Raw genomic sequence first — 26,619 nt, 5'->3', positions numbered from 1 at the left:
AGGACGAATAGATGAAAATAAGTTTATCTAGATTTGAATGTAACACACTCGTATAGATCCAAGTATGACTGTTTGTTTGGTGAGTCGAGCAGCATGTATCCTGCATTCACATTAGTAATGATGGTTAAAAAAACAAGTTTACTGGCTCTATTCAAACCTGCTGGTCAACCATCTTCAGTTCTAATGTTTTAAATCAGAGAATTAAATACACATAGATTTTGTCTCGTTCTTCCTCTGACCTGGCAGCACAGTCAGGTAAGCACTCCTGAAGCTGTAGCCCATAGTGTTGGCTCCCAGGCAGATGTACATGCCAGCGTCCTCCTCCTTGGCTCTGGTTATCAGCAGCTTGTTGAGGTAAGATCCATCGGGACGCGACCACACCTCTCCTGTCGGCAGCACCACAAAGCGATGGTCTCCAACCTTTGAATAAAAAGTACAAATGCATTGATTCATTCACTCAGATTACCCATAATCTGGAGTGCAGTGTTTTTTGGCAGACGGGGCTCGTACCTCTATGGTGGAGTTGAATTTGTCCTCGTCACCGGGCTCAACTCTTTTAAGCCACTGGATGACCGGCTTGACGTCACTGCGAACTTTACATTGAAAAGACGTTGTTCCACCGTAGTCCACGGTGGTGTTGACAGGGTGAGTGCCGGTTAGAATGGGTTTAGAGTTGGTGCGCTCTGAAGGACACACACAGAAAGAAAGAAAGAAAGAAGGAAAGCAGAATATTAATTTCTTATAGTAAATTACACTGCAGTCAAAAGCTTTAGACCGTTTTCTAGTCTGGAGACTGTGCTGCATATGGAGCCTCTGTCTGACATCATCTATAGAATGAACCACCAGTCCAGTATTCACAGACACTTCCTGCACTATTGTCCTTATACTACATCAGAGGGTGTAGTAATAAGACAGATGGTTGGTAAGTAGCCATCAAAAGTTGTGATTTGGTTGCATTAAGATTCAAGGCTTAATTTATTTCCAATGATACAGGAAAGCAGTAAATCAGGCACTTTCTTATATATAATATATAACTTGAATATTGTTGTATATTACAAACTTGTTGATTTCAGCAGTTCATCATAATTAAAAACACAGGGAGGAAAGACTATACTCTGTTTATTCAATGTATTCAAACTGATTGAAACACACACTGGTGCTGAGAGAATGTGACATGTTTTGAAAGCATTATTTGAACAGTATCTGCTGCATTCAACAGCACATCCTCCGTCTCAGCTGAAGACACACAAACAGATGCCTTATCTTCAGCTCCGCCTTTTCTTTCTCAGAATAAACACACCTGCCAGAGACTTTCAACAGTCTCCTCTTCAGTATCTGTTCCTGCATCTCACAGGAACATAACGAGAGAGAATTCATGAGATTTTTCTTTTCTCATCAGCTGTTTTTAACCTAGAATTGAATTATGCTCTGTTTGGGTTGTGTGAGAGGATGAATTCATGAAGCTGGAGAGAACTCTAGTTTCTAATGTGTCAGTGAAGGAGGAGGACGAAAGGTGACAGAGAACAGTTGCAGGTTTAACACTTTGCAGCGTTTGCTTTGTTTTCTTTGTTGTTCTGGTTAACATGGCTACCATACCCCACCACATGCAAACAACACAGAGAACTCACTAAGGTAGAGAGAAAAGTCAAAAGAAAAAGTTTATGTGAAAACCTTTGATTTATATATATGTGTAGTAAATAAATCTTTTAGAACACAGGTTTCAAAACATTTCAGACTCTAACCCTCCAAGTAAAGACATGTGACTCCCATCATCCTTGGAGTTGGTTGAAACATACAGAAAACAATTATTTGAGCTAAAAGAATCTGCATCGTGCAGGTGTCTCCGTGTTTCCTGTTAATAATCTTTTTTTAACAAGCATGGCTAAAATAAACTATTTCAAATTGCCTTTCATTTTTATTTGATTTAGGGAAGTCATCTTGCACCCGCCCGGGGGACCCCACCCCTAATCCACAGGAATAATTCTGACTGCTGCTGGAGAATAACCTGCATTTCATGTTGAATCCAAACATTACCTGAATCTCATTTTCCCAAAGGACGGTCACCACCATCAGATAATTCACTATATTTATGAATTACATGCATGTCTTAAGCTCTATTTATGGATTTATTATGCTTTGTAAGAGCTTCACAGTTTTTCTCCTGAACTCCATTATTTATAGTTTTCTCTCTAACAGCAGTGAATGACTGACAGCTGAGTAGATCTCTACTGATAGAGAAAATATCACATTTGACATAAGCGAGCAGCAGTTTGATTTAATCCCTGTGTGCGTGTGTGTGTGTGTTTGCGTGTGTGTGTGTGTGTGTGTGTGTGTGTGTGTGTGTGTGTGTGTGCGTGCATGAGAGAGAGAGTGCATGAATGTCTTTGAGCCGAAACTACAGCTGTAGTTTAATGTGTAGCAGATGTGGTGAGTAAAGAGAGAGTCAGGAGAGTTTGATTCTCTCCACAGAGCTGTAACGCACAATAACCTACAGTTCAGTACACACATGCGCGCGCACACACACACACACACACACACACACACACCTCAACATTAAATCACCAATCGTAAAATAAATAGTTTTCCAACACGACCTAACACCTCGAAAAACACTCACAACTCATCGTAACATATTCTGCTCTCATCAGTGAAAGCCGCTCTGCAGCAGTTTTATCCTCCACACTGAACATCAGGCTCCACATTCCGCACTCGCTCGAATGATGTTTATTGATAGAGACTGCTGGTGATCAATAAATGCCACTGAAGCAAAAGGAGACTTATAAAAATGATTTAAAACCTCTACATTTTTAACCTTCTGGTGTTGGTGCACACGTCATTTGATAGTGACACTTGCAAACGCTGGGAAATAACTTCCAAGCAGCATTTAGGATCGCATTAAAATTATGGTTGACACAAGAGTGTGGCAGAACCATTGGTTGGCGGTAATATTGGCGGATATGAGCCTTTCACAGACATCTATCACAGACCGGTATTACTGTCTGTTGATATGCGCTGATATGAAAACTTTGATTTGACAAAATAAACAATGCAGGAAACATTTATGTTTACATATTTCTTATAAAAAGATTTATATTTTCTTTGGCGTCATGTCGTCTATCTTAATACATAGCCTATGATCGACACGCTCCCTTTGGTCAAATGTGAATCCAATTTAAAAAACAAAAGTGAAATGAAACATTATTAATCTCTTATGCATTCTACTTTCTAAAATTCAACCAAAACAACAAAAGTATAATTTCCACAACGATGTTTGTTTGTCTAAGTCAACAATTTCCACATGTAGGATTTGATAGTAGAAGAAAACTGATGACTGACCATTGTCTTCAGGTCTTTTTCTCTTCAAACCATGATGGAAATCTAAACTCAGCTCTTTCCAGAGCACAAAGGACGAGTTCTTGTGAAAGCAAAGACACATCACTTCGCCAACAAATCATTTCAACGGTTGAAGAGTTAATTATGGTGCTCTCTACCATCTCTACCATATGATTTTAGACGTTTTTACATAATCACTGTAAGTCAGAATGGAAACAAAACCCATATCAAACCCTGCCATTTAGTCCAGCTGGCCTCTCACTCAAACAATAATATACATCCTGTGAACACAGTAGTGTACAGTATGTTATTGTTTGGGTGAGAGACACAGTGTATCGTGTACCAGCCGGGACACTCCGCAACTCACGCACCACAATTCCAAGAATGTACATTCAGATGTGTCACGACATGAAGTGACCACACGCTGCAATTTTACACACACATCTTCAGGATGTTTCAAAAGAAGAGCTGATACTCGACAAAACACAAACATAATAAACATTTAAGCTGCGTTCAGTAAACGTGAGAATTTGCTGCTTTTAACATTAGACATGTTTACAAGGACACAGATATTCCAGTTTTATCCAGGTTAAGAAAATAGTCTAGTCGTGTAAACAGCAATTTCTGGTTATCTTAACCAGAACAAGGTCATTATCAGAATAAGCTATAACCTCATCAAAACATGTAGAGTATTGCGACCTTAGTCACATACATGACGTATGTGTCTGTCTACATTTTAATCTCATTATATTTATAACCCATAACTGATGCATATAAATCATGGTTGACTCACGTATGACTTCCACTTTGTAGGTGGCGTTGATCTCTCCTGCTCTGTTGGAGACGTGGCAGGTGTATTTCCCACTGTGCTCTGGGGTCAGGTTCTTCAAACTCAGAGTCCACTTCTTCTTCTTCCCGTCTTTTCCGCCGTCTTCTTCCACCAGCGGCCGACTGTCCTTTAGCCAGACGATGTCGGGCCGAGGGTTACCGCTGGCCGTGCACTTCAGACGCACTGAGCTACCCACCGGGCGAGCGATGACACGCTTCCTCATCTTTGCCGGCTGGGTAAAACGTGGACGTACTGCATGAGGAAAGAGGGGCACAGGAGGAGAATTGAAACAGTGACCACAGATCTTTTATTGGAAAATAAGTTTGACAGTTATTAGCTGCTTCCAGGATGTCGGAGCATAATTTAAAGTTAGAATTTCAATGACGAGAAAAAAAACTCTTTTTGCCACTGAGCTGATGCAGATGTGAAAAAAAGGAGAGCAGAAAAGGAGAGAATGGAGGGAGCAAGAGATGAAATACAAACGGTTTAAACAGTTTTATATTTACAAGCACAGCTCTGTTCTTCAGACCAGAGAAAGAACAACGGACTGGCAAAGGAATTCATCAGATTCCTATTTGACACTTTTATTGGACGTAACAAGTGATCAAAGCTACATCAACTGAAGAGGCGGTGACACAGAGGGAGGGTTCAAGCCTCCTGTGTTTCAGATTATTTTACTTTTACACTTCCTACACACCTTGTTTGCTATAAGAAAATTTTTTATATTATTACCATTTTGTCTATCTCAGAGATTTGAGTGTGTAGGGAAAACAGAGTCTCATATCTCCACGAGAGAGAGCCGACAGTGATATGATGATCCAAACACACCCCTGCTCACCCCACCACGATTATGTTTTATTGTATAATATATATTATCCTACTGTATAATAGATGTTACATTGTATTATTAATGTTATATGGTATATTATAGAGCTGCACGATATTAGGAAAACTTGCGATATGCGATAACATTGTTTAATATCGTGATGATAAAAAGTCCCTGAGTACAGACACAGAGATCACGGACAGCTCCACAGCCAGGAGAGGGCGCACAGCCCGGCCGCAGCGCCACCATGTCGGGGCAAACACCAGGGAGCCATGCACAGCTCCACTAAGTCCACTTACAGTGTTAATATGGGGTCGTTTCATACATGTTTGCACCGAGAAAGGTTCATAAACTGTGTTGATATGTTTATACATGTATCTGATCACACTATGTGTGTGTGAGAGAGAGAAAGAGATTTATTGTATGATACACACCTTTTTAAAATTGATATATATTATAGTTTCATTAATGTAAAGTATAGTTTTATTAATGTGTAGTATAGTTTTAATTGATGTATAATATAGTTTTATTGATGTATAATTAATTATTTTGCTAAAATAATACATTGTTTTATATTATTTTATTGTTATATTATAACGCTTTGGCAATATTGTAATGCACAGTTATGCCAATAAAGCTTATTGAATTGAATTGAGATTTTAAAAACATACGATTTGAGAGTCACTCATGTTGCCAGGCAACAACAACAAATCAGACAGATCACAGGATCAGAGAGAGAGAGAGAATTTAGATTTTAAAAACATACGATTTGAGAGTCACTCATGTTGCCAGGCAACAACAACAAATCAGACAGATCTAGTATCAAAGCCACTTACAATCATGCACCTAACTGACTGAAGCAACTACTCACAGCCTGCGACAGAACAACTGCAAATAAGACTCGATTTGTCAACAGCTGAGACTCAGTTTGAGAATATGGACAATCTCTCCAAAGAGCAGCAGGCTGACATGCAGAAGATGCAAGAGAAGTTGATGTGGTACCAGACGGAGGTTGAGGATGTCACCCGGGAAAAGGACGAACAAATGGTCAAGTTTGAAAGTGAAAAGGCTGCGCTGGTCGATGAGAATGATCAGCTCATGGCCAAACTGAAGGCCATGCAAATCGAGATCCTGCAGAACAAGGCTGGCTACCTACTTCAAATCAACGCTCTGGAGAATCGGCTGTGCAGTGAGCTGTTGGAGAAAGAAGTCTGTGTTAACAGAAACCATGAGCTGGAGAGTCTTGTTAAAGCCAAGGAGAAGAGGTTCAACGAGAACTGGGCAAAAAATGTTGGGCTCACAGAAAAACTGACGGCCATTCAGACTCAGATCGATCAGAGTCTAACTGAAAGGGACCTTATAATCAACACTCTGGAGGAAAACCTCATGAGGATCCAATCAGAAGTGAGAAGGAGGAGAGAGAGACATGCCTCCAAAATATCAAGGAGACTGAGAGTCTGGTTGGAGTCACTGCGGACAAATGGCTCAACGTGCAGGGAGACGATCATAAGAATGTGGAGCTCACGGAGAAACTGAAAACCATGAAGAGTCTGATACATCAGAGTGAGACTGACTGTGATGTTAAAGTCAATAATCTGAAGAATCACCTCAAGAGTGAGCAGGCGAACAAAGAGACCAGCCTTCAAATTATCAAGGACCTGGTGAGTCTCATCATGGAGCAAGACATTTGGTTTTTCAACCAGTCAACCTCAACCACCCTGTTAACCCCTTCACCTCTCCCATCCTTCCACTTCCTCAATCCTGTCTCCCATCCCCTCATCCCAACTCCCCTTCTTCACCGGGAAAATCAAACTCTCTGTTTTCATCGTTGCAATGCTGCATTATAAGATAGACGTCAGATATGCTCCACCTTATTCACAAATAAATTGAAATTATGAGGTGAAATATCAATCTTTCAGTGTGCGCCCAAAAAACAGGACTTCACTACACACACACAAACACACAGAGACACACACTCACGGTATATAGACAAAGCAGATTTGTTATTTTCCACTGATCCGGCACCTCATGGCCCGGGTTTTTATGTTTCTGTGCTCGTTAAAAAAAGCCACACACTTCACTTCAAATCGTGCCACCGCGAACTCTCACTAAAACCCACAGCTAGGTAACATCACCATAAATATCTGCTCACGAATCTGTGCACAAGTCTCACAAAGACAGACAGCAACTGGCATCACACCCAAGCCTCCTTTTACCCACGCAAACTCTTTCTTACAAAACACAAAGCGGCCAGTTAACCTCATACACGTATTCAAACAACCACATCCGTCCATACAGATGCATGACTTGATCCCTCTTAGCCATTCACAGACTCATATTCCTACTCACAAAGAAATAAAACGGTCAGACAATAAACACATGCATCTATTCACATGCAGGCATCCCTCTTTAAAAGGAGTCCAACAATCAACGAGCAGTGAAAACACATCAAAGGGGGGAAAAGAAACTCTCCAGTAGGGAGGGAGCAGAGGAAATCATTCACAGGAGCGCTTGATTTTTACAGCCCTCATGTTCAAGCCACAGCAGATAGCCATCAACCGGGGCGATAAATCACCCTGAAACTACTGCAGTTGCGTTTGTTTCTTTGGACACGGTTATTATTCCAGCTCTGGGTAAACAAACACAGGGAAGAGTTATGTGACGGGTCTGTGCACTCGAGTCCGGAGATTTCACTACGGCTGCATTGCTCAGCGGAATATAGCTCAGACCCAAAGCTGGGCCCGCTGACAGAAAAAACATACCCCAAAGGCTTTTAAGTCTCACCTTTGTCCTGCAAGAGTCTTGAGAAAAGCTACTGGACTACTGCTGAACTGGAGTCAATGCATTAATACAGCAGAGGGGGAGAGCAGCAGAACGCAGCGATTAATAGTTTAATGTTTTGGCAGCGGCTCAATGTCATGACATAAATTCAACTGCACTTGTTTAAAATGAAGAGAAAAGAGGATGTGAGGAGCCAAAGCCAAGTGCATCTGATCTGAGGTGGATTGGATAAAGATGAGACTAACAAAATACAGCGAGGTGCAATTGAAATGAGCTGATTTATAATGTCTACGCCGAACTAAATCAAACAGAGGTAGAGGAGAAAACAGATGGAGGGAGAGAGAGAGGGCGAAGTTCACGTGGAGGTTAAAACACACGCACGGCAGACAGATTGCTGAAAAGCCGACGAAATAAAACGGGAGTGACGGCAGAAAAATTGAGAACAAAGAGAAAGAGTTAAAAAAATAAAACAAAGTGAGGGTAAAAGAGGGGGCAGAAAAAAGAAAGAAAAATAGAGGGAGAAGAAGTGAGGGCAAACTGAAAAAAGCAGTCACACAGAGAGTGGAAAGAGGGAAGAGAGGGGAGGAGAGAGAGAGCCAGAGCGGGCAAAAGGGCAGGCTTGTTCTGGGTCTCAGGGGCCACTTCAACGCCACACTTCACAGTGTAAAAATACTACTGACCCTCCGACACACCGACTTTGATCGGTGTGCCAGAGAGAGACAGAGTGAACCAGAGAGTGTGTGTGTGAGAGAGAGAGAGAGAGAGAGAGAGAGAGACACTGAGATTAAGGAGATTTTAAAGTCAGGTAACTCATGTTGACTTGAGTAGTTGCAGTGAGAACTTGTGCAGGTATTTGCATCAGAAGTCTATACATATCTTCTGTATTGAAGTATTTACGTCTGGGTTATAGGACCTCGATAGAGTTAAGAACGATACAAGCCTCCCAAAGACATGTTGGAATCTGCATTTATCTTTGCAGACATGAAAACTTATTTTACTTTTTTTTTAAAATAGAAAATGCTGAAAAACATTTTATTTTCAGAAATATGTTTATTTTCCCAATTCACACTGTATTTGTGTTTTGTCCATATTTTTTTTTAAATAAAGTTTATGGTTGAGCTGTAAATGATCAAGCCTCAAAAACATTTCTTTGTCATAAAGGTTTGATAAGAACATCCGCGGATTCATTGACACTTCATAGACCAATATATCGCTATCGGAACATTTTAAATTCATAATAGTGGCATCGGCCTCCTAAAATCCATATTGAATTTTTTAAGTTGAGTCAATGTAGTTTTTTCAGCTTATAACAATCAATCCAATTGGATCCACGCCGCGAAACTGGACCAACAGATTCATGGAGGTCGGAGAGAGAAGAGGATAACAACGAGAGTGGGTTCAATTACATGACAGGGACACTATCCAGGGACACTTGGCGGGGGGCTGTTGTTGCACCAAATCACACCTCACACAAATAGACTTCACTCCACTCTGTCAGAGCCAATTACCTACGCAAACAACCCGCCTGCAGTGTGTCTGTGTGTGTGTGTGTGTGTGTGTGTGTGTGTGTGTGTGGTGGCGGGGGCGTATACACTCTCACCTTCTTCACTCTGACAGTTTGCAAGGTGTTTATTGTTCAGTCTGCTACTGTGTTCCTTTATAAGTCACACACTCTCCGCTATCCTGAGTGCCACCTCCAGGCTTCCCTCCTACACGTGTGAGTGCTTACCCAGTTTCCCAGCAAGCTCCGGGGCGTGTTCGGCGTCACCATTGGCCGTCCCTGCTCCACCTCTCGAGCTGGAGTCATCTGGTGAGAAAGACAAAACGTTATGAATAATACGCAGCGTGGTATGAAGAGTTCTGACGCAGGGTTAAGAAATATTCCCTTGAACTTTAATTGTGCTGAATTGTCTCTGATGGGTTGATGATTTCTGGACCCATCTGTTGCTCCAGTGAGATCACGATAAGCATGAATGATGTGCACACGCAGTTTGAGCTACACACTGAAGGGCTGACATGAAGCCTCAGGGGTGGATGGGAGTCAGGAGGAATTTGTCTGTTTTCTATCAGCGCCTGACAGTTGTTTTATGTGATGTAGCCGTTTTAATATAGGGTCACGATGTAGTTTGTTCAACATCGATTTCAAGAATTTGCAAAATGGAGGCAGACTGATACAGGTCAGGGAAGTGGGGACGTCAATACTCCGGTACAAGTAGGAAATCACAGGTGGGTTAGAAAATCAGACCGAGTGGAGGGTGAGATGCACTTTACTCTTTTTATATAAATAATGCAGAAGGAGATTGTCTGAGTCAGACGTGTTCAAACAAGAGGAGAACGTCTGTATAAATTATTTTTGTTTAAGCCACATTGACACCGACATAAGCCCTCATCACAGAGGCCTCTGGAATTTCGTCTTTCCAATTCACGTTTTTATCCGTCTTTTATGTGTAGGCACCTCACACACACCTACTAAGATGTTAGTACTCTTTTTATATTTTAGTGTTCTGTCGGTCAACGTGTTAGGATCGCCATCAACGCACTGACTCGCTCGCCGTGACTTGTCCAGACATTTTCCTGGTTCTCACATGGGCTCATTTTACTAAGAGGACTGGAAGGAAAAACATTTCCAGAGCATCTGCGTTTTCACATACAACCCCTTTAGAAATGTTTTAAAGAATATTCAGAATTTAGTGCATGTCTGAAAGCTGCAGGTGGAGATGTAACGTGTGAAGCAAAACTGAAAAACATGTCTTCACAATTTCTGCACCTCATTGGAGCTCAAACTTAGCCAGATTCAAACTTCTCAGTAATAGAACAAAATCACATTTGTTGTCAAACCCAAAAAAATGTAATGACAATAATAAGAAACAGTGACTTTTTGAAAATTTCCAAAATTACCTTTCTCGGAAAAATAACAGAACAAAGTAGAATTCCTGTTTTGAATACCTTCATTCATACAAATAACGTTCTCCAGCATCATATTTCTTTTAATCTCAGTTTCCTTCCATCAGTGTGTCTTTCCACTGATTAACAAAAAGATGCAAACATCTGTCGGGACCTTCCTGCTATAGGCACCACTTGAAGATGGAACCAATGTATCCGAGGGGCCCTATAACAGGAAGCTGGGGAGGGCTCATACAGTGCAACGTCAGATCTGTCATAATACATGTGGAGGGGGGGTGCAGTTAACTTGGCTTGAACCTGAGACTTCAACCAAAACCTCATGGTCATAGAAATGTAGAAAACGGACTTGGACCACCTGCAGAAAGTACAGGGAGAGTGTGCACGCCATTTTAAATGGATCTGTTTATCATGCATGCTGTTGCAGATATTTTAGAGAGGACCACCTGAAAGCTCCGAGCGTTTAATGAAGCGTCACCGTTTGGACGATGGAATAAAAGACGCATTTGAAATGAAAATACAAAGCATGACCTGCATCCTCGGGGCTCGTATTAAAAGCAGGGAGGCCGCGTGGTGCAGGCCCTTAGTGTGTGTGTGTGTGTGTGCATGTGTGTGTACATGTGTGAGATATGAATTCCTGAATAGGTGTGTCCGTGCATGTGTGGGTGCGTGTGTTCTGGCGTTATTTAACTACATGGTAACTTGAGGTGCTGGTATTCCCGTCCAACCTCCTCCTTCCCTCTCAGTCGCCCCTTCAGCCCTCCTTCCTGCCACATGCAGGCTGTTCTGAGAAAGGGCAGCGCGTTTGAAGCCAAGGTGCGTGGGGGTCTCATCTGAAGGGGGTACATGGTTTAGAAGCTCGCAGGGTGTAAACCCCCCACCCCCCCCCCCTCCCTCCCACAGGAATGGTGTGAGCCTGTAAACCTGACTTGGCAGAGGGGGTTGGACCACTTCCACTGTCCATATACAATGCAGCCAAAAATCCACAGTGTCAAAGTATTTTCTAAATTCAAAACATACTCCAACCGTCTATAGCCCATGTATTAGCAGCTACAGATGGTGATACTGATGCAGACACACAATTAAACTACACAAAAAGATACATTTAAAAAGTAGAATTATAAGATATATGCTTTTGAGATATAGTAAAGATTATATTGGTCGTTGGTAATAAATCCAGAGGGTTGTTGAATGTAGAGCTACTACTTCATCTGTAAATTACAGATTATTAATCTTAGAGCCTGACCAGTTATTTGGTTGGCTGATAAAACTCAGTCGACAGACATTTCAGTAGATCTGTGTTAATGGTAACATAAAAAATGAAATGGCGTCACTATGTAGTTGATTCATAACAAATTGTAGTTTATTATTGTTATTATTTATTTTTGATGTGATTAATACAATATTTACAAAGATGTTTACAAATAACAGATCTAAGTTTATTTTCTTGACAATACATTTGATTGTATTTATACTTATTTATAATAGTGTTTATGGGTTAACGTAAAATATGGAGCCTCAGTTACATTTCTTTATCATAAGGGTTTGATCATGACATCTTGGGAATCATTGCTAATTTTTCACACTGAGCACAGAATATCTATATCGGCCACAAAAATCAATGTTAATCAAGCTATTGAACAATTCCAAACACGTTCTGCACTTTACTCTATATGTCCAGACTGACTTTAAATGAATGTGGCTGAAGTTCTCTCTCACAAGAAAACAAGTGATCACTGACATTTTCAGATCTATCATATATAAGGACAGCTGTTGAAGAGGGGCCTCCCATGAAAACCATAAACGGAACCGACTGTGCTTCAAAGATGAGCGCTTGATTTCCACACTCGTAAAAACTCAGCCCAACAGTGGGGTGGCCACGGAGTTAATATATCCGACCGTTAACACGTGATGTCGCACACACGACCAGCTGACTTCTTCGTTGTCACCTCGGCCGTGACTTGAAGAGGAAGCTTTCATCCAAAGATGATGAAGAGATGAAAAGAGAGAGAAAGAGATCGCCATGTGTGGTCCGACTCTCTGCAGCGTCATTAACACCACATACGACTTTGTCACCTCAGACTCCTGCTGGAAGAAACAATTCCTCTACACATACATTCTTTTATGTTCGGGATTCGAGACCTTTTAAAACCTTCACGTCCTTCGGTGAGGAAAACTAAAACAGCGCATTTCACAGTGAAATCACACGTCTGTCAACATGCTCGACATCCAGAAAACATCTCAGCCAGCACAAGTCAGTTTTACACCTTTGTTGTGCTCGGATTCTCGAGTGCACGGTTACGGGGGTGGGTGGTGGAGTTAACGTTTCACTGTTTGTTTCATGTTGAACACACACAGGGACTAGAAAACATATTCCTCTGTCCAGACTTCAGCTGCTTTCAATAAACGTGTTTTCTTCTGATCCTGTTCCACCTTCTCATGTCCGGCCAGATACTTTGGCTGGAGGTTTTAATGCAGGTTTCACAGCTCTGTTCACAAGACACATTTTCTAGAAATCGAGCAGTAGATCTTTCTTTTTATATTTTCTGTAGCTGCGGTGCAAGAGGTTCACATTTCAGGAGGTAGACACCCCTCAAAGCTTCGGCTTTAAACTCTCCCCACAGTTAATGCTGACTCAGGTTAGCCCTGATCCATTTCTTAGTTATGTTGCTATAAACGTGTGCATGTGGACTGCGGACAAACTCCCATGATGCACTGATCCCGAGACGTGTCTGTAGAATTTGATGTACTCCAAATAATAATCTCAATCTAGCTCATTTTAATATTTCTAAAGAGGAGCGATCATTAGTTGTTTGCCTGTAGCTTTTCCTGTATTTCTCTAGAGAAATATGCTTCATTGGTTTTCATCTCCAGTGATTTTTTATGACAAATAAATCATTTAGTTCATCAGACCACTTCCCTTTCTCTTTTAAGAACTAGACAACAATGTGAAGGACTGCTGGCCATTGGCGGAGGTTTAAACTCCACTGAGAGCCAATTTTAATTAAAACTTTAAAACCAAAGTTTGTTGTCTCTCTCTCTCTCTCCTCACACTTGTGTTTTGTATCTCTCCCTTTTTCATTTTCTGCCTGTTTTTCCTTTTTTGTTTTTCATTCCTCTCTCTTTTGATCTGCAGGGGGAAGTGGTTCAACAGTGCGCTACATTTCACACATTCACTGGCTGGGTACCCCTTATGTGAGCGTGTGTGTGTGTGAGTGTGTATATTTGTATAACTCCTTCTCTTATTTACTTTGAGGTCTGTAGAGAAACATCAGTGATTGGACATGAGCACGCAATATGAGTCCTGAATGTCCAGCGTGTTACTGTATGTGTTTTCCTAAAGGGTCATGTCCTTCCAGGTTTTAATATAGAGACACTGGATATGTGGACAGAACCATTCTGTGTGTCTTTGTGTGTGTGTGTGTGTGTGTGTGTGTGTGTGTGTGTGTGTGTGTGTGTGTGTGTGTGTTAAAGCTCATGTGTGAAGGGGAGTGAGATGTTTCTGACCACGGATTGTTGGAGCCCTGGAGCCAAAACCAGCAGCGCTGAAGTGAGTTCATGTGTCTGACAAACCCAGTAAACTACTGTTAGTCCTCCAAACATTGACCACAGTACAGTTTCAGGCTTTATGCATGTATTTACATGCCAGCGCAGCTTGTTTGCACGGTATATTGAAACTAGAAAAGTATCACAATATCCCGCTGTTAGAAATGTACTTACTATTATACTTACAATACTTAATATATGGTTCTCTACTTCACATCGTCTCATCACCACTCTATATCACCCTGCAGTCAAGTAATTTGTAGTTTTATAATAAATAATTTCAGCAATCATCAGAACAAATGTGTCCCTGCATGTTTCAATAATACATTTTATGAAAATAATCCCTATCTCTATCTAATATCTGCTTCAAACGATGGTTTTGCAGTTGGCGCATTACAAATTTTCCAAAACATGTGCTGCAGCGTAACTCTATCCTGAGATTATCAGCCAGCACAGTGATGATAACTGAGCAACTCCAATTTGAAAAAGTCTGATTCCGTTTTTCAAACTTGTGGAAAGACGTGAGGAGCCTTTGACCTCTGACAGGACCACACAGACTGCTGATTACTTCTGGGCAGCAGAGCAGCCTGATAAATACTGACTGTGTGCATGAGACGGATGAACTTTAGAACCCCCTCCTTCATGGCAGCTCTGCAAGGATCCATCCTCCTCCAAACCCATAGACTGTAACAAGCAGCAGAACAAACATCATTTGTCCTTCAGCAGTTGGTTGAACTGTCGGAGCCCCGACCCCCCGACTACAACACACACTGTCATTATAACTCTCAAAACAACAAAACCACATGTGGCCCGGTTCTTTCATGCCTCGTATTTTGTCGATGGAACAACACGAGAGACGTCACATTTTTGACACCGATAAAGACATCTCTCTCTCTCTCTCTTTGTGTCTGTCTGTAGCTCTCTCTCTCACAAAGTATTACGTCTCAGTTGTCATTTCGACCACACTTCCTCTGCAGCTACAGTCGTTGCAGGAACATTTATATGGATTCTGTTGCAGCATATTGCAACACACAACACACAGCGTTATTGTAATGAATAGACTAGATTTACAAGCTGCAGCTCCTGATCCAACATGTAATACTGTAGATGTTATGTGGAAACCTTCTGTCTGCAGAGCGGCTCGTGTTTCACATGTAATTCGCGGCTCATGTAATCCTCTACGGACAGTAGCTGTTTAATGCAGCTAGGAACAAGCCAAACCACTGATGACAGACTGTGCAGAGCAGAAACCGACATGGATATGAATGTAAAAGTGTTTTTTTTTATTAATTTGATTCTGTGAGACCCCACTGAAGATAAATTAAAAGGTTTTATAACAAAACATGTGCAGGAGGCTGCTGATATTTCAGGGAGTCAGACAGAGGTTCGGGGTTATAAGACAGAAATGTAAGTTAAGGTTTTAACAAACCAAACCTAATTCTCAAACGGTCAAATTTGTAAATGCTCTCTCTGGGGTTTTCCACTGGATCAAATACTCGTATTCTGTGAATGGAGTTGTGTGTTAATCTCTGCTCGCAGACGTGCACTGAACTCAAGATGATTCAAGAAAATGTCCAAATCAGTTGCCGCAGACTTTCTCCAGAGTTTCTCCTGCCAGTCCCTAAGAACTCTGGAGAATGCTTGAATGAGCCCATGTGAGAATACAGCAGGAGGTTCTCCAGAGGATTCACCCAGAGCGACTGGGATTGTTGAACTTCCTAAAACGTTACGTTACGTCCTGCCTCTACCTGCTGTGCCACCCATCGCCTGAGGACTCTGGAGTCTGACTAGAGACTCTCCTGCTGCATTGTTCATACATGAAAAACAAACTATACAAAGTCCAAACTCTGGAGAAAGTCCAGACTCAATTGTGCGAACGTTCTCCACAGTTCATGTCTGATAACAGCTTCAGAGGATCCGTCTTAAGAAGACAAATCCTAAACGTTTAGGGAAGAAACAAGCGCAGCTACTGTGTTGAGCTCATGTGTCAACAGATCCATCTTCGTGAAAAAGAAGCTCCAACATGAAGCAGGTCATTGGATACAGCTAAAGCTCAGAAAACCCCACTAAGGGGCTCCTTGAAGTGTTTTTTCAAACTTTGTCCGAGGTCAAAAATGAATCTTTGTGCTCAAGGATGCTGTAATTTTGGGTTATGATGATTGACGACTCATTTTAAAAAATACTGTCTGAAACCATGGCAACATCTTTCACTATTTATTGAGCAAAAATAACCAAAAATGATCAGGTTTCATCTTTTAAAATGTAAGAAGCAGTGTGAAGACAGACTCTAGGAATCTTATAATCATCTTTCTGCACAGCTTGACAGCGCCACCCTGATCTCCTCCGTGTTTGATGTTTTTGGCCGTTTTGAACCTTCGCATCGTGCGATACAAGTGGTGAACTCTTCAAAAGATTAACTGACAAAGAAAATAATCAAAAGTTTCACCCTAGATTTTACTGTGGTTTTAAATTCTCTGGTCCCTACAGGGGATTCTTTTTCGTGTAACCTTTATGCAAGAGTACACGTACACACACACACACACACACACACACACACACACACACACACACGTCACTGTGATTTACGCTCTCGCCTGTGGAGACGCTGTGCAGCCTTATGGAAACCATTATGACTTGCACTGCTACACAGTCCTCAATTACCAGCATGAGAGAGAGACATTGAAAGGGGCTGCGACGGAGAAAGAGAGCGAACAAGATGGGATCTGACTCAACTTCTAGCAGAGGTCAAGAGGCAGCAGGAGAGAGATGAAAAGACGGAGTTGGACAGAAAAAAAGGGCGACAGCGCAGAGAGATTTATTATCTGTATCCACGGAACAGACAATCGTACACTACAGTTAACTGCTACTCGCGACAATGCGGCCCACATGACAGATTAACAGCTTAAAATGTGTGTGCATGAGCGTGTGTGTGTGTGTGTAAAACTAGAGTATTACAAGTGAGCACCGATCACACTAATGACGTGTGTTTGAGGCGATGACTTTTTCCAGTGTCCAAAAGAAATAAAACCATTGAATCACATCCACACACACAGACACACACAACACACACACACACACACACACACACACACACACACACACAGACACACACACCAATTTCTAAGGTTGAAAATACCTCATAAACATCTTTTGCTCTGAAATGTTTCTGGAACATTTGATCTCACTCTTCGTCATTACACACAGACAGACACACACAGACACACACACACACACACACACACACACACTTGACAGTGTTTTCTGTTCCAAATATTCACCCCTCCTCCTCCTCTCTTGGCCCCCTTGGACCGGGCCAGGACAACAAACTTTTTACGAGTGCAACTTTACGATGCTATTTACAAATGTGATTACAAGTTGTGGAATTCTGAGCTCGGTCTCTCTGAAACATGATGAACACACGTCAACGTTTGGCTGGGAATTGCTTCCAGCTTTCTGACCTATTTGGTACAAACCTACATGTGTGAAACACACACACACACACACACACACACACACACACACACACACACACACACACACACACACACACAAACATCTGGTACAGTCTCAATGGTTTATTTGTCCCTTTGCTGGTTTAGGTAAGAACTAAAGATAAGGAAAGATTCATGTGGCTGAATCCTCAGTCATTAATAATGTATTGTGAAATGTGAAAAATTGACATTCGTGTCTGTTATGTAAGAATAGATGATTTAATAATCTTTTTAATAACTGAACTATTAAAATAGCCAGAATTGTTAGACGATTGCAAGGTGACTGATTTAAAGTAAATTGGCAACAATACTGGAGATTATCCAGCCAAACATCTTTTGGTTTTCTTCTTCAGATCTGAGGATTTGCTGCTTCTCACTTTCTTCCAGTGGTGGAATGTTTAGCAGATGAGGATGGAGGAAGTCTCTGACAACGAGTCTCACAAGACATAGAATTTGAGGAGTGAGTCTATTGGATGGCTGCACAGTATGAGACACCAGACTCTCAGCAGATGAACAGCTCTGTCACAGAAGAGGAGGACATAGAGGAGTGGATTGACTCGTGAGAGTCCCAGTGACTTAAATGTCCTGCCAGGTATTTGTCCACCTCCACACAACCTCCAGGCCTCATCACCAAGTACCAGTGTCCAGCCAAAGCTCATTTTTACCCCCTGTTTTTTAAAATGTGCCACTTTAATTTGCAATGTTCATGTTGACAGAAGACAGAAGACTGTGAGGCACAGTGTAGGTTTGTCAAAGCAGAATTTGTCCTGAGACCAAATAAAAAAAGCAAGTTTAATGAAACTTCTTTGCAGTTTAGTTGAAATTATAAAAATGCTTTTAGAGCTAAAAACAAATGAGAAAGCCGTGGATTCTGTACGTGACTTCTACTGGAGGACAAAAGCAGCATTTAATATTCAGAGTGATGACTACCTCTCTTTTTCTGCTGCCAGTGTTTAGTGAGGCAACATTTCAACCGTCAACGTTTTCGCCAGTTTAAAAAAACCCGTCCAAGACCAAGACTTTTGGAAAAGCAGCCAAATGAAACAATGTTCACCGTGCACACTGTCTTTCTTTTCACTTGCATGCTAAGCCCACTCACGGTTTCATTACAAAACGGCTCATTGTTATCGTTCAATAATTCCAGTCATGTTAGGATATACAACAAAGAGACGGAGACGTGCCCGGTCATCACTATGAAGCGCTGACCACAGAGCGCTCGAGGCTTTTCCTCATCAGCAGCATTATTACTGCTTTTATAACCTTGTGCCCAGCTGCTCGAGCTGCACAAGTTCTGCTTACCACCACAGCAAAAACCAAGCGTGTGTATTCTTAAGGTTGACTGGAGATGTCGAACATTTCTGGCTTATCTAACTCGTAATCCTCCGCCCTCCACCTTCGCTGTCTGTGTTCTCCGAGCAGAGGTAAACACTGAGTCTGTACGTTTCTGCAGTCAAGTCAAACACAGCTCTGTTTCACTGCAGACTAAACAAAAACAGCTTCAGGAGGAACCTTTTGTACGCCAGCATCACGTTAAAGAGAGAACAAGACAAATAAAGAGTGAGGGTGTATGCATCTATGAATGTGTGTGTGTGTGTGTGTATGTGTGTGTGTGTGTGTGTCTAAGCAGGGCTCTTTATTTCCTAAAGCCCAGCACACACACTGCAGTTTGATCTTGTGCCATGAATGGGCTCTGCACACTAATTACAGCCACCTGTGTGTGTGTGTGTGTGTGTTTGTGTGACTCTATGATCGAGAAAAACCTGCTGTTTCTACTCTGTCCACACACACACAGGAAAAAATAATGTAGCGTCATACGTTAGAGAAGGTAGAGGGGCTGTTTTCCACTCTTGGGTTAACCCGCAGTGTGTGACTGTGAGTGTGAGTGTGTGTGTGTGTGTGTGTGTGTGTGTGTGTGTGTGTGTGTGTCTGTGTCTGTGTCTGGTATGTGTCAGACCTGTTACTTTCACTCTGGCCTTGACCATATCTCTCGACCAGGCAGCAGTGTGTCCGAGTTTGTCTTTCCAGCTGTGAGTCAGTCACTCAGTGAGTCCAGGGACAAACCGGAAGACATTTTGAAAATAAACATACAATGAAACTTCATCTTTTTTGGAACAAAATCCAGATTTTGAACAGAGAGATAATCAGCAATGGAGACACATTGGGACATTTGCCACTAGCTTTCATTCACTTACACACACACTGACACAAAAGTCTCTCATTCTCCAAAACGCAGCTATGGTTAAAAAAGTTAATTGGTGGATTGGAAACGTTGAAAAGATGTTTTTCAACTGTTCAGTTGGGTGCTAATATTTAAAAATAAATCTTCTGCTGTTTTCATCTTGCTCTTTGCTTCATCGAAAAACTTTTTGTCACAGAAGCTCCACAACTCACGGGATAGGTTGGGTTCTTCAAATGCAGCCTCTGAAGAACGCGGCCCACTAATTGAGACTCAGCTTTTGGTAATTGATAAGAAAATACAGGCGTTCAAATGACATTACTTCGCCCAGCACTCTTTCTAAAGAAGAACATTATCAAAACCTCCTCCGTGTTTGCTGTTGTCAGAAACTCTCGACTCGGCGATGCCCTCTAGTGGATGTATTTCTCCCATGCCAACAGAAGGGATGCATGAAGGTATTTGAGCAGTGACAGTTACATTATTTGAAACAGAAAAATCTCTTTTTGAGCGTAAATGCAGCATAAATGAACCATAAATCAGCTTAAATGTCTCGTGCAGGATGAAGACAGCAAGTGATCAATCATGAAGCCTTATAGCACATGCACACAGTGTCCTGGTGGTTTAAACAGGCCCTTTTTATTGAAAAAGAAGGATATATTAGTGTGATCACAGCTCAAACATCTGGTGTTCTTCTGTTTTACTCGTCAACAATGTAATTGTTATGTTGTCTTGAGAGCACGTACGGCTTATGGTGAAGGTCAGGCAGAAAAAAAAATGCCACTGAGAACAGAAAAGCCCCCAAATGTTCCCAGTTCCCTTCCAGGTGACTAATTTAAGGCAGGGAACAGAGTTCTGGCTAAAAGTGCTCAGCAATAAAATCCAGTTCCAGGAAGTAAAATCCACACCCCAGGCTGAAAATAGTTCCAGACCCCTCGACTTCTATAGATCTATTGTACAGCTGCATTACACTGCTGCTCTCTTTCTTCTCACCCCGACCACATCCTTTTATTTTAATTACTCCATATTTAATTTGTGAGTGACACCGTCATCCACAGTGTCAGAGGAGTAAAGCAGCAGAATCAACTCTCCATCACGATCTGCTACTCGTACGACACAGAAGAGACTAAACCGTAGCACATAAACAGATGATCAGGAGGCTACGGCGTCTGACGATCAGATTTAACTATCACTAATGGATTTATTGACATGTTAGACTCCAATCAGCACCATTTTCCTTCAACAGTGAAGCTGCAGCCGCCAGGCAGCGTTAACATCTGTCATGTCAGTTGAGGAAAAAATGACGACTTTAGTCTCGAGTCTGTAAATCTACTTAAAGTAACTTGTAATCTCTTTGTTGATCTCACAGCTGCGTCCGACCATTTCTGCAACCAAACACCATTCACGCCAAAGCCAGGCTGTGATTCTACAGCTGTGCACAAGTAAGATTAGTATTTTTCAGGAGTTACAAAAGAAAATTCAGCAACACAACCTTTTTTTTTTTTTTTTAACAAACAGCCAAGTGCAACTCAATGCAAATCCTCCTGGACAATGTAAAACTGTCAAGTCTCTTCATCTTTCATATAGTGGCCTCTATGAGTCACTGGGTTGACCAGACCCATCCTGCAATCAAGCTTCATGGAAAACCATTCAGTTGTTTTTCTTACAAACCAACAAATAAAAAAACAGGGTGAGAACGTAAGCTCCTCGGTGGAGGTTAGTACCGTCTCGTAAAATTGGGGCTTACTCTGTTTTCTTCCACTGGTCATACTTTGTTTTCATATTATTCTAATTCATTTTTACCAAATCTTTAGTGAATTATTTAACATTTTCTTGCTTTGTAATCACTTGTCATTCAAAATACAAAAGCTCTTGGAAGAGAAATCGATATCTTGTTATAATAATGACTTCCTTCCTATATGTTGAACATTGCAACTAAAAACTAAATCTAGAAAATACTTTCGCACAGGATGAAATGACACATTACAAAACAATCAAGAAATGTTAGATCCATCATCAACAGCAGCTTTTGTAGGCACGTGAAAGAGTGTGAGGAGATTTGTCCTTGAGTCAGAAACTAAATATATATATATATATATATATATATGTATATATGTACGACCCAGGCCCCTAACCTCGCTGCAAGGACGCAGAGGGAAGGATTTGTTTTATTGGGTCTATAAATGATCACATTATCAATTCTGACTTAATAATTCAGTGAATCTTTTTTCCGCTGCTGCCTCTCTGTACTGACGACAGGAAGAGAGAGAGCTCATCTATGTCGCCTCCAGCTGACAAAGCACAGATCCTCATTTAATTTCCACCTGATTTGATCCAAATACAAAATGTGTGATCAACGTGCCATGTTTTTACGTGGTGTAAATGAGTGCAGATCCAGTTTCTAGCAGCGTTACAGATCCAGCTCTGGTATATTTGCAGACCCTGTGGCCAGGCACGAGCCATTTACCCTTGGCAGTTGCGGGTTTAGGTTAACTTCAAGGTCTGGGTTTGGTCGTGACATGAAAAATGTTCAGTGAAAATACATCTAGAACCTTGGGCTCCTCGGACTCTGTACGTGGACTGTGTCCGAGCATGAGACATCAACACAGCGATGAAATAACATACAGGCATGAGGCAGAAGTGGTTCCACACTCGCTCATAAACGTCATACAGTGATGGAGTTTATGAGTTCTGAAAACATACAGAGAGGGATCGGGTTTTTGGTTTTGTGTGGTTGTTAATACATGTCTGGATGTGCACAAGTTAATTTTGTTGTTTTAAGCCCGAGTATAAAAGTAAAGCAGCCTCCTTAGCTTCCCCCTCTTTCCTCTGCTCTCGCATCATCTTTTCCAGATGCACGTGTACGTGTGTGTGCCTGTGGAGGTGCATTAATCTTTGCATCTGCAGCGGGTGTGCTCATTCACGTAGCTGCTTTACATCACTCTTCACACTTCATTGATGGAGCAGCAGGGGTCAAGTGTTCAACACGGACTGAGATTTCCCTAAAATGGAGAGGATATGGACCGAGCACAGGAATCTGGCAAAGGTACAGCCGCAGCCTGCAGCCTTTATCATCCGGCCGGCAGATTTACGTGATGGAGGTGATGCGTTCAAGGACAGAAATGATTCAGGGGGAATTAGTGAATTACTTCATGTCCGCTGCTCATAGGGGGGGCTCAGAGATCACAGAAGTGGAAACACTGTGTGGGTGTCAACACATGCCATAGGTCACACATGTATTTATCTAAATTAACTAAACAGACGTGGTTTGAAAGGCAAATTTTACCCTAAAAATCTGACGAAGACAATTAAATGTTCGTCACAAACTGAAACATCTTGAGCCGTCTTCTTGAGCCACGATGATTATAACAAGCCAGACAAACAATTACAGCATCAAAAACAATATGAAAAAGACCCACAAAGACAAACAAATGAATCTTAAAGTGCAAATAAAAGAGGAGAATTCACTCTGATTCAAAAGACAAAAGTTCTACGAGCAACACCTTGTTTTTTCCGAACAGTGACACTGTGCTGACAATGTGTGGGAGTTCATCATGATGTCATGGCACCTGTCCACCAGGTGTGCATGACTCTATGTTCCCCTTAATCCTGTGGTTTCCCAACTGGGGGGTCTGACCCAGCAGATTTTATTTTATAACACACGACACTTTCTTCTGTGCCAATGATTTGAGGGGTTTTCTGCAAAGTTGTACAAGCAGCTGGGGATTAACTGTTCAATATCATCTACACTTACGTGAAAGAGGCTGACGTGAAGTGGAAGAACTGTGTGTGTGTGGATCTGCAATGTCTGCAAGCGCTAGTCAGTCAGTGAATAAACTACATCCAAACAAGACCAGCCAAAGCCCAGATTGTTTCTGCACCGTGAAGAGGAAACGGGCTCCGATCACACAGCTGTTTCTTTTCACAGCGAGTCCTGATGGCTGTCGAGTGGTTTTACCCAGGGTGGTTGAGTTGTGGGATGAGATCAGAACCTTCTTCTACTCGCCTGAAAGATAACAACAACAACAACTTCCTCAGAAAACCTACAAACCACAGAGACCTGTTTCCGAAACTCAATGAACTGCATCTGCAGCTGGATTTGGACTGTTCTTATACAGGAGCCTTTCCAGTTTTATAATCAACCACTCACAGTACGGTACAGCACACGTCACATTCTCCCTTTAACACACATTATGCAGTGCTAAACACAGGGATTTCTCAATCACACACCAATTCATAAGCTGCTTTCAGTCTCTGTGGACTTTCTCTGCCAGGCCTCCGAATATAAAATCCATAGAAATCCAGGAGAATCCGATGTGAGAACACAGCAAGAGATCCCCCCCCCACTGGATTCCCCCCACGACCCCGTGACAGACGCAAAAAAATGCAAAAAGAAAACAAATATCAAATATATAGAAAAGCGGCTACACACACGTAGAAGACACAGACGAAGATGTCAAGAGAGTTTGTGGTGAAAACAGCCGACAACAGCGTCTGAAATCACATGACCTCCGCAGCAGAGTTAATACGTCACTTCCTGCCTCTCCCCTACACACAGGATTCACATGGTGTCTGTTTAAGGTGCACCTCGTCAGATATATTTAGTAATTTGCTCCAACCTCAAACCATCTTGGCTTATTAACAGAATATCTAGCGTCACATCCCGAAAATAGCCCGTGTCCCCATCAGTTAAGTATTGCCTCGCTGCCATGTGAAGGTCCACCGCTCCCCAGGAGGCAGAATCGTTACAGTAATTCCTGGAGGATGATGGATGACATGGTGACTCACTAATGCTCGTGCTCGTGGCGCTCGTGTATATATATATATATATATATATATCATCACTGAACTGCTCTGTTGTCTGAAAAAGCAAATATGTTTGGACAAAAAGCAAGAAAATAAATCTTCATGGTGCATTTGAAGTCTGTGGGGTTTAGATGAAGAAAGCAACAGTTGTATAAATACATGTCTTTGTTACGGAGGGAAATTTATGTGTGTGTGCATGCTTGTGTGTGTGTGTGTGTGTGTGTGTGCGTGTGTGTGTGTGTGCTGCGTGTTCCCTTTTTATCTTTATTTTTATACATCCAAATTCATCATCATGTCTCAGGGCGTGTCAGTCTAATTTAATGTGCGTGAGAGTGTGTGTGTGTGTGTGTGTGTGTGTGTGTCTGTGTCAGTGTTTATAAGCACATGTCTGAGGGCATTTGCACACATGTACACAATGTGCATCCAAGTGAATGTCTGTGTGCATCTGCCGTAATGTGAGGACGCAATCATTTTCATCCAAGTGCATTTGTGTGTGTGTAATCTTATTGTACCTGTGTGTGTGTGTGTGTGTGTGTGTTCGTCCAGCTGCTGCATGTGTAACTTTAGTAAACATCAAGGCAGCGCTTTGCTTTGCTGAATTAATGGATCTCTCACATCCATCGCCACGCGCCGCCTTTTGAAAGACATACCGCCGGGCCTCGGCTCAGCACTTTGAACTCTCAATCATTCTCTCCCTCGCGCCCACCCTGCTCTTCCCTGTATCAAATTATACTCCGGTTAAATAGCTACTCATTAGTACTTTAGCAGTTTTCTCCCCATTTGACCTCCGACATTCCTGAATTCATTTCTGCAGCGGACCATATGTGCGATCGCAGCTGCTGCCGGGTCGCATGAGGCAGAGAAGACAGGAGGAACGAACACTTCTGTTTTTATTCTACTTTACTTTATACACTCATCTACTTTACTACTGACTATTTAGCCTCAGTCTGGTTTAAACAGCCTGATTCCAATTAATCCCCCTTCTGTCTCTCAATCTGATAAATCATCCTACTTGCTTTTTAATCTGCTTAAGCTTTTGTTGTTGTAAGGGACAATAAATTCAACAAATCATTAACAATTAAAATACGTTTATAGCTGCAGGTGCTTGTGATGCAGACTTCTAAGAACCAGAGAAATCAGCTTCACTGACATTTTACATGGTTGTTTGTCTCTCTGTGTTGACCTTGTTAAAGTATCATTATATTTCTTAAGAGTGATAAATGACCAGTAGCAGGTCTGTGTACTGCTGCTCTGCTCAGCCTCCACTGTGATCCCTGCTGGTACGTACAACAGGCCTTAAAACAAGTCGCGCTTCAAAGCAACTACTGAACCTCTTCACTGTGAGCGTGTCACATGCAAATACACAAACATGTGCAAGCAATTGTTTATATTTGCATGTACGATCGTTTCTGCATCAATCTGCATACATGCTCACGAGTGTCAACACGCACTCCAACATGCCTGTTGTGTGCGTGTTTGTGTGTGTTGAGAAGATGTGGTCGTCCTGTATAACTTCAAAGATGCCGGCAGGCTCTGCTGTGCGAGGCTTCACGCTGACAGACCGACTTTGATGAACAACTATTTACAATGGAAAACGAACCCGCTCATCACGATGCACCCGCTGCGCGACGTTCCAACATGACTCACCTTGATGGCGGCTTTGTTCTACACTTGTTTTGTGTTGCTCAGAGCTGGTTTTGGATTAATAATAAAGCCACTTTTATCTTCGCTCGGTGGGACTCTGGGCTTCTGCTTACTCACGCCCAATAGTCACGGTTTTGCTAGAGAATATTTCAGCAAGGCAGGTGATTGCATGTGTTCAGTCTTGTAGTACATAGCTGCTCCAAGTTTAGACTCTTAGTCTCACGCAGTTATTTGCAGTATGTCCATGTGGTAGATTTGTCTAAACCCATACTGACAAAGACTTATTCTT

The 26,619-nt window shown here is 41.9% G+C and overlaps 1 protein-coding gene across 1 annotated transcript in view; it reads right to left on the bottom strand.

Moving 5' to 3' along the window:
* fgfrl1a (fibroblast growth factor receptor like 1a) overlaps positions 1-26,619 on the bottom strand; it is a 67,490-nt gene that overhangs the window by 4,632 nt on the left and 36,239 nt on the right. The window contains exons 4-7 of the mRNA XM_020084074.2: positions 9,499-9,576; positions 4,127-4,414; positions 511-683; positions 240-420 (exon numbers count right to left, since the gene is read on the bottom strand). Coding sequence (XP_019939633.1) covers positions 240-420; positions 511-683; positions 4,127-4,414; positions 9,499-9,576 — 720 coding nt within the window. The remainder of the gene's footprint in view (positions 1-239; positions 421-510; positions 684-4,126; positions 4,415-9,498; positions 9,577-26,619) is intronic.

The sequence above is a fragment of the Paralichthys olivaceus genome, chromosome 9 (assembly GCF_024713975.1).
Source record: "Paralichthys olivaceus isolate ysfri-2021 chromosome 9, ASM2471397v2, whole genome shotgun sequence".
In the NCBI taxonomy this organism is placed as follows: domain Eukaryota; kingdom Metazoa; phylum Chordata; class Actinopteri; order Pleuronectiformes; family Paralichthyidae; genus Paralichthys; species Paralichthys olivaceus.
The sequence above is the reverse complement of the archived record's forward strand: the minus strand, read 5'-3'. Positions and strand labels throughout refer to the sequence as shown.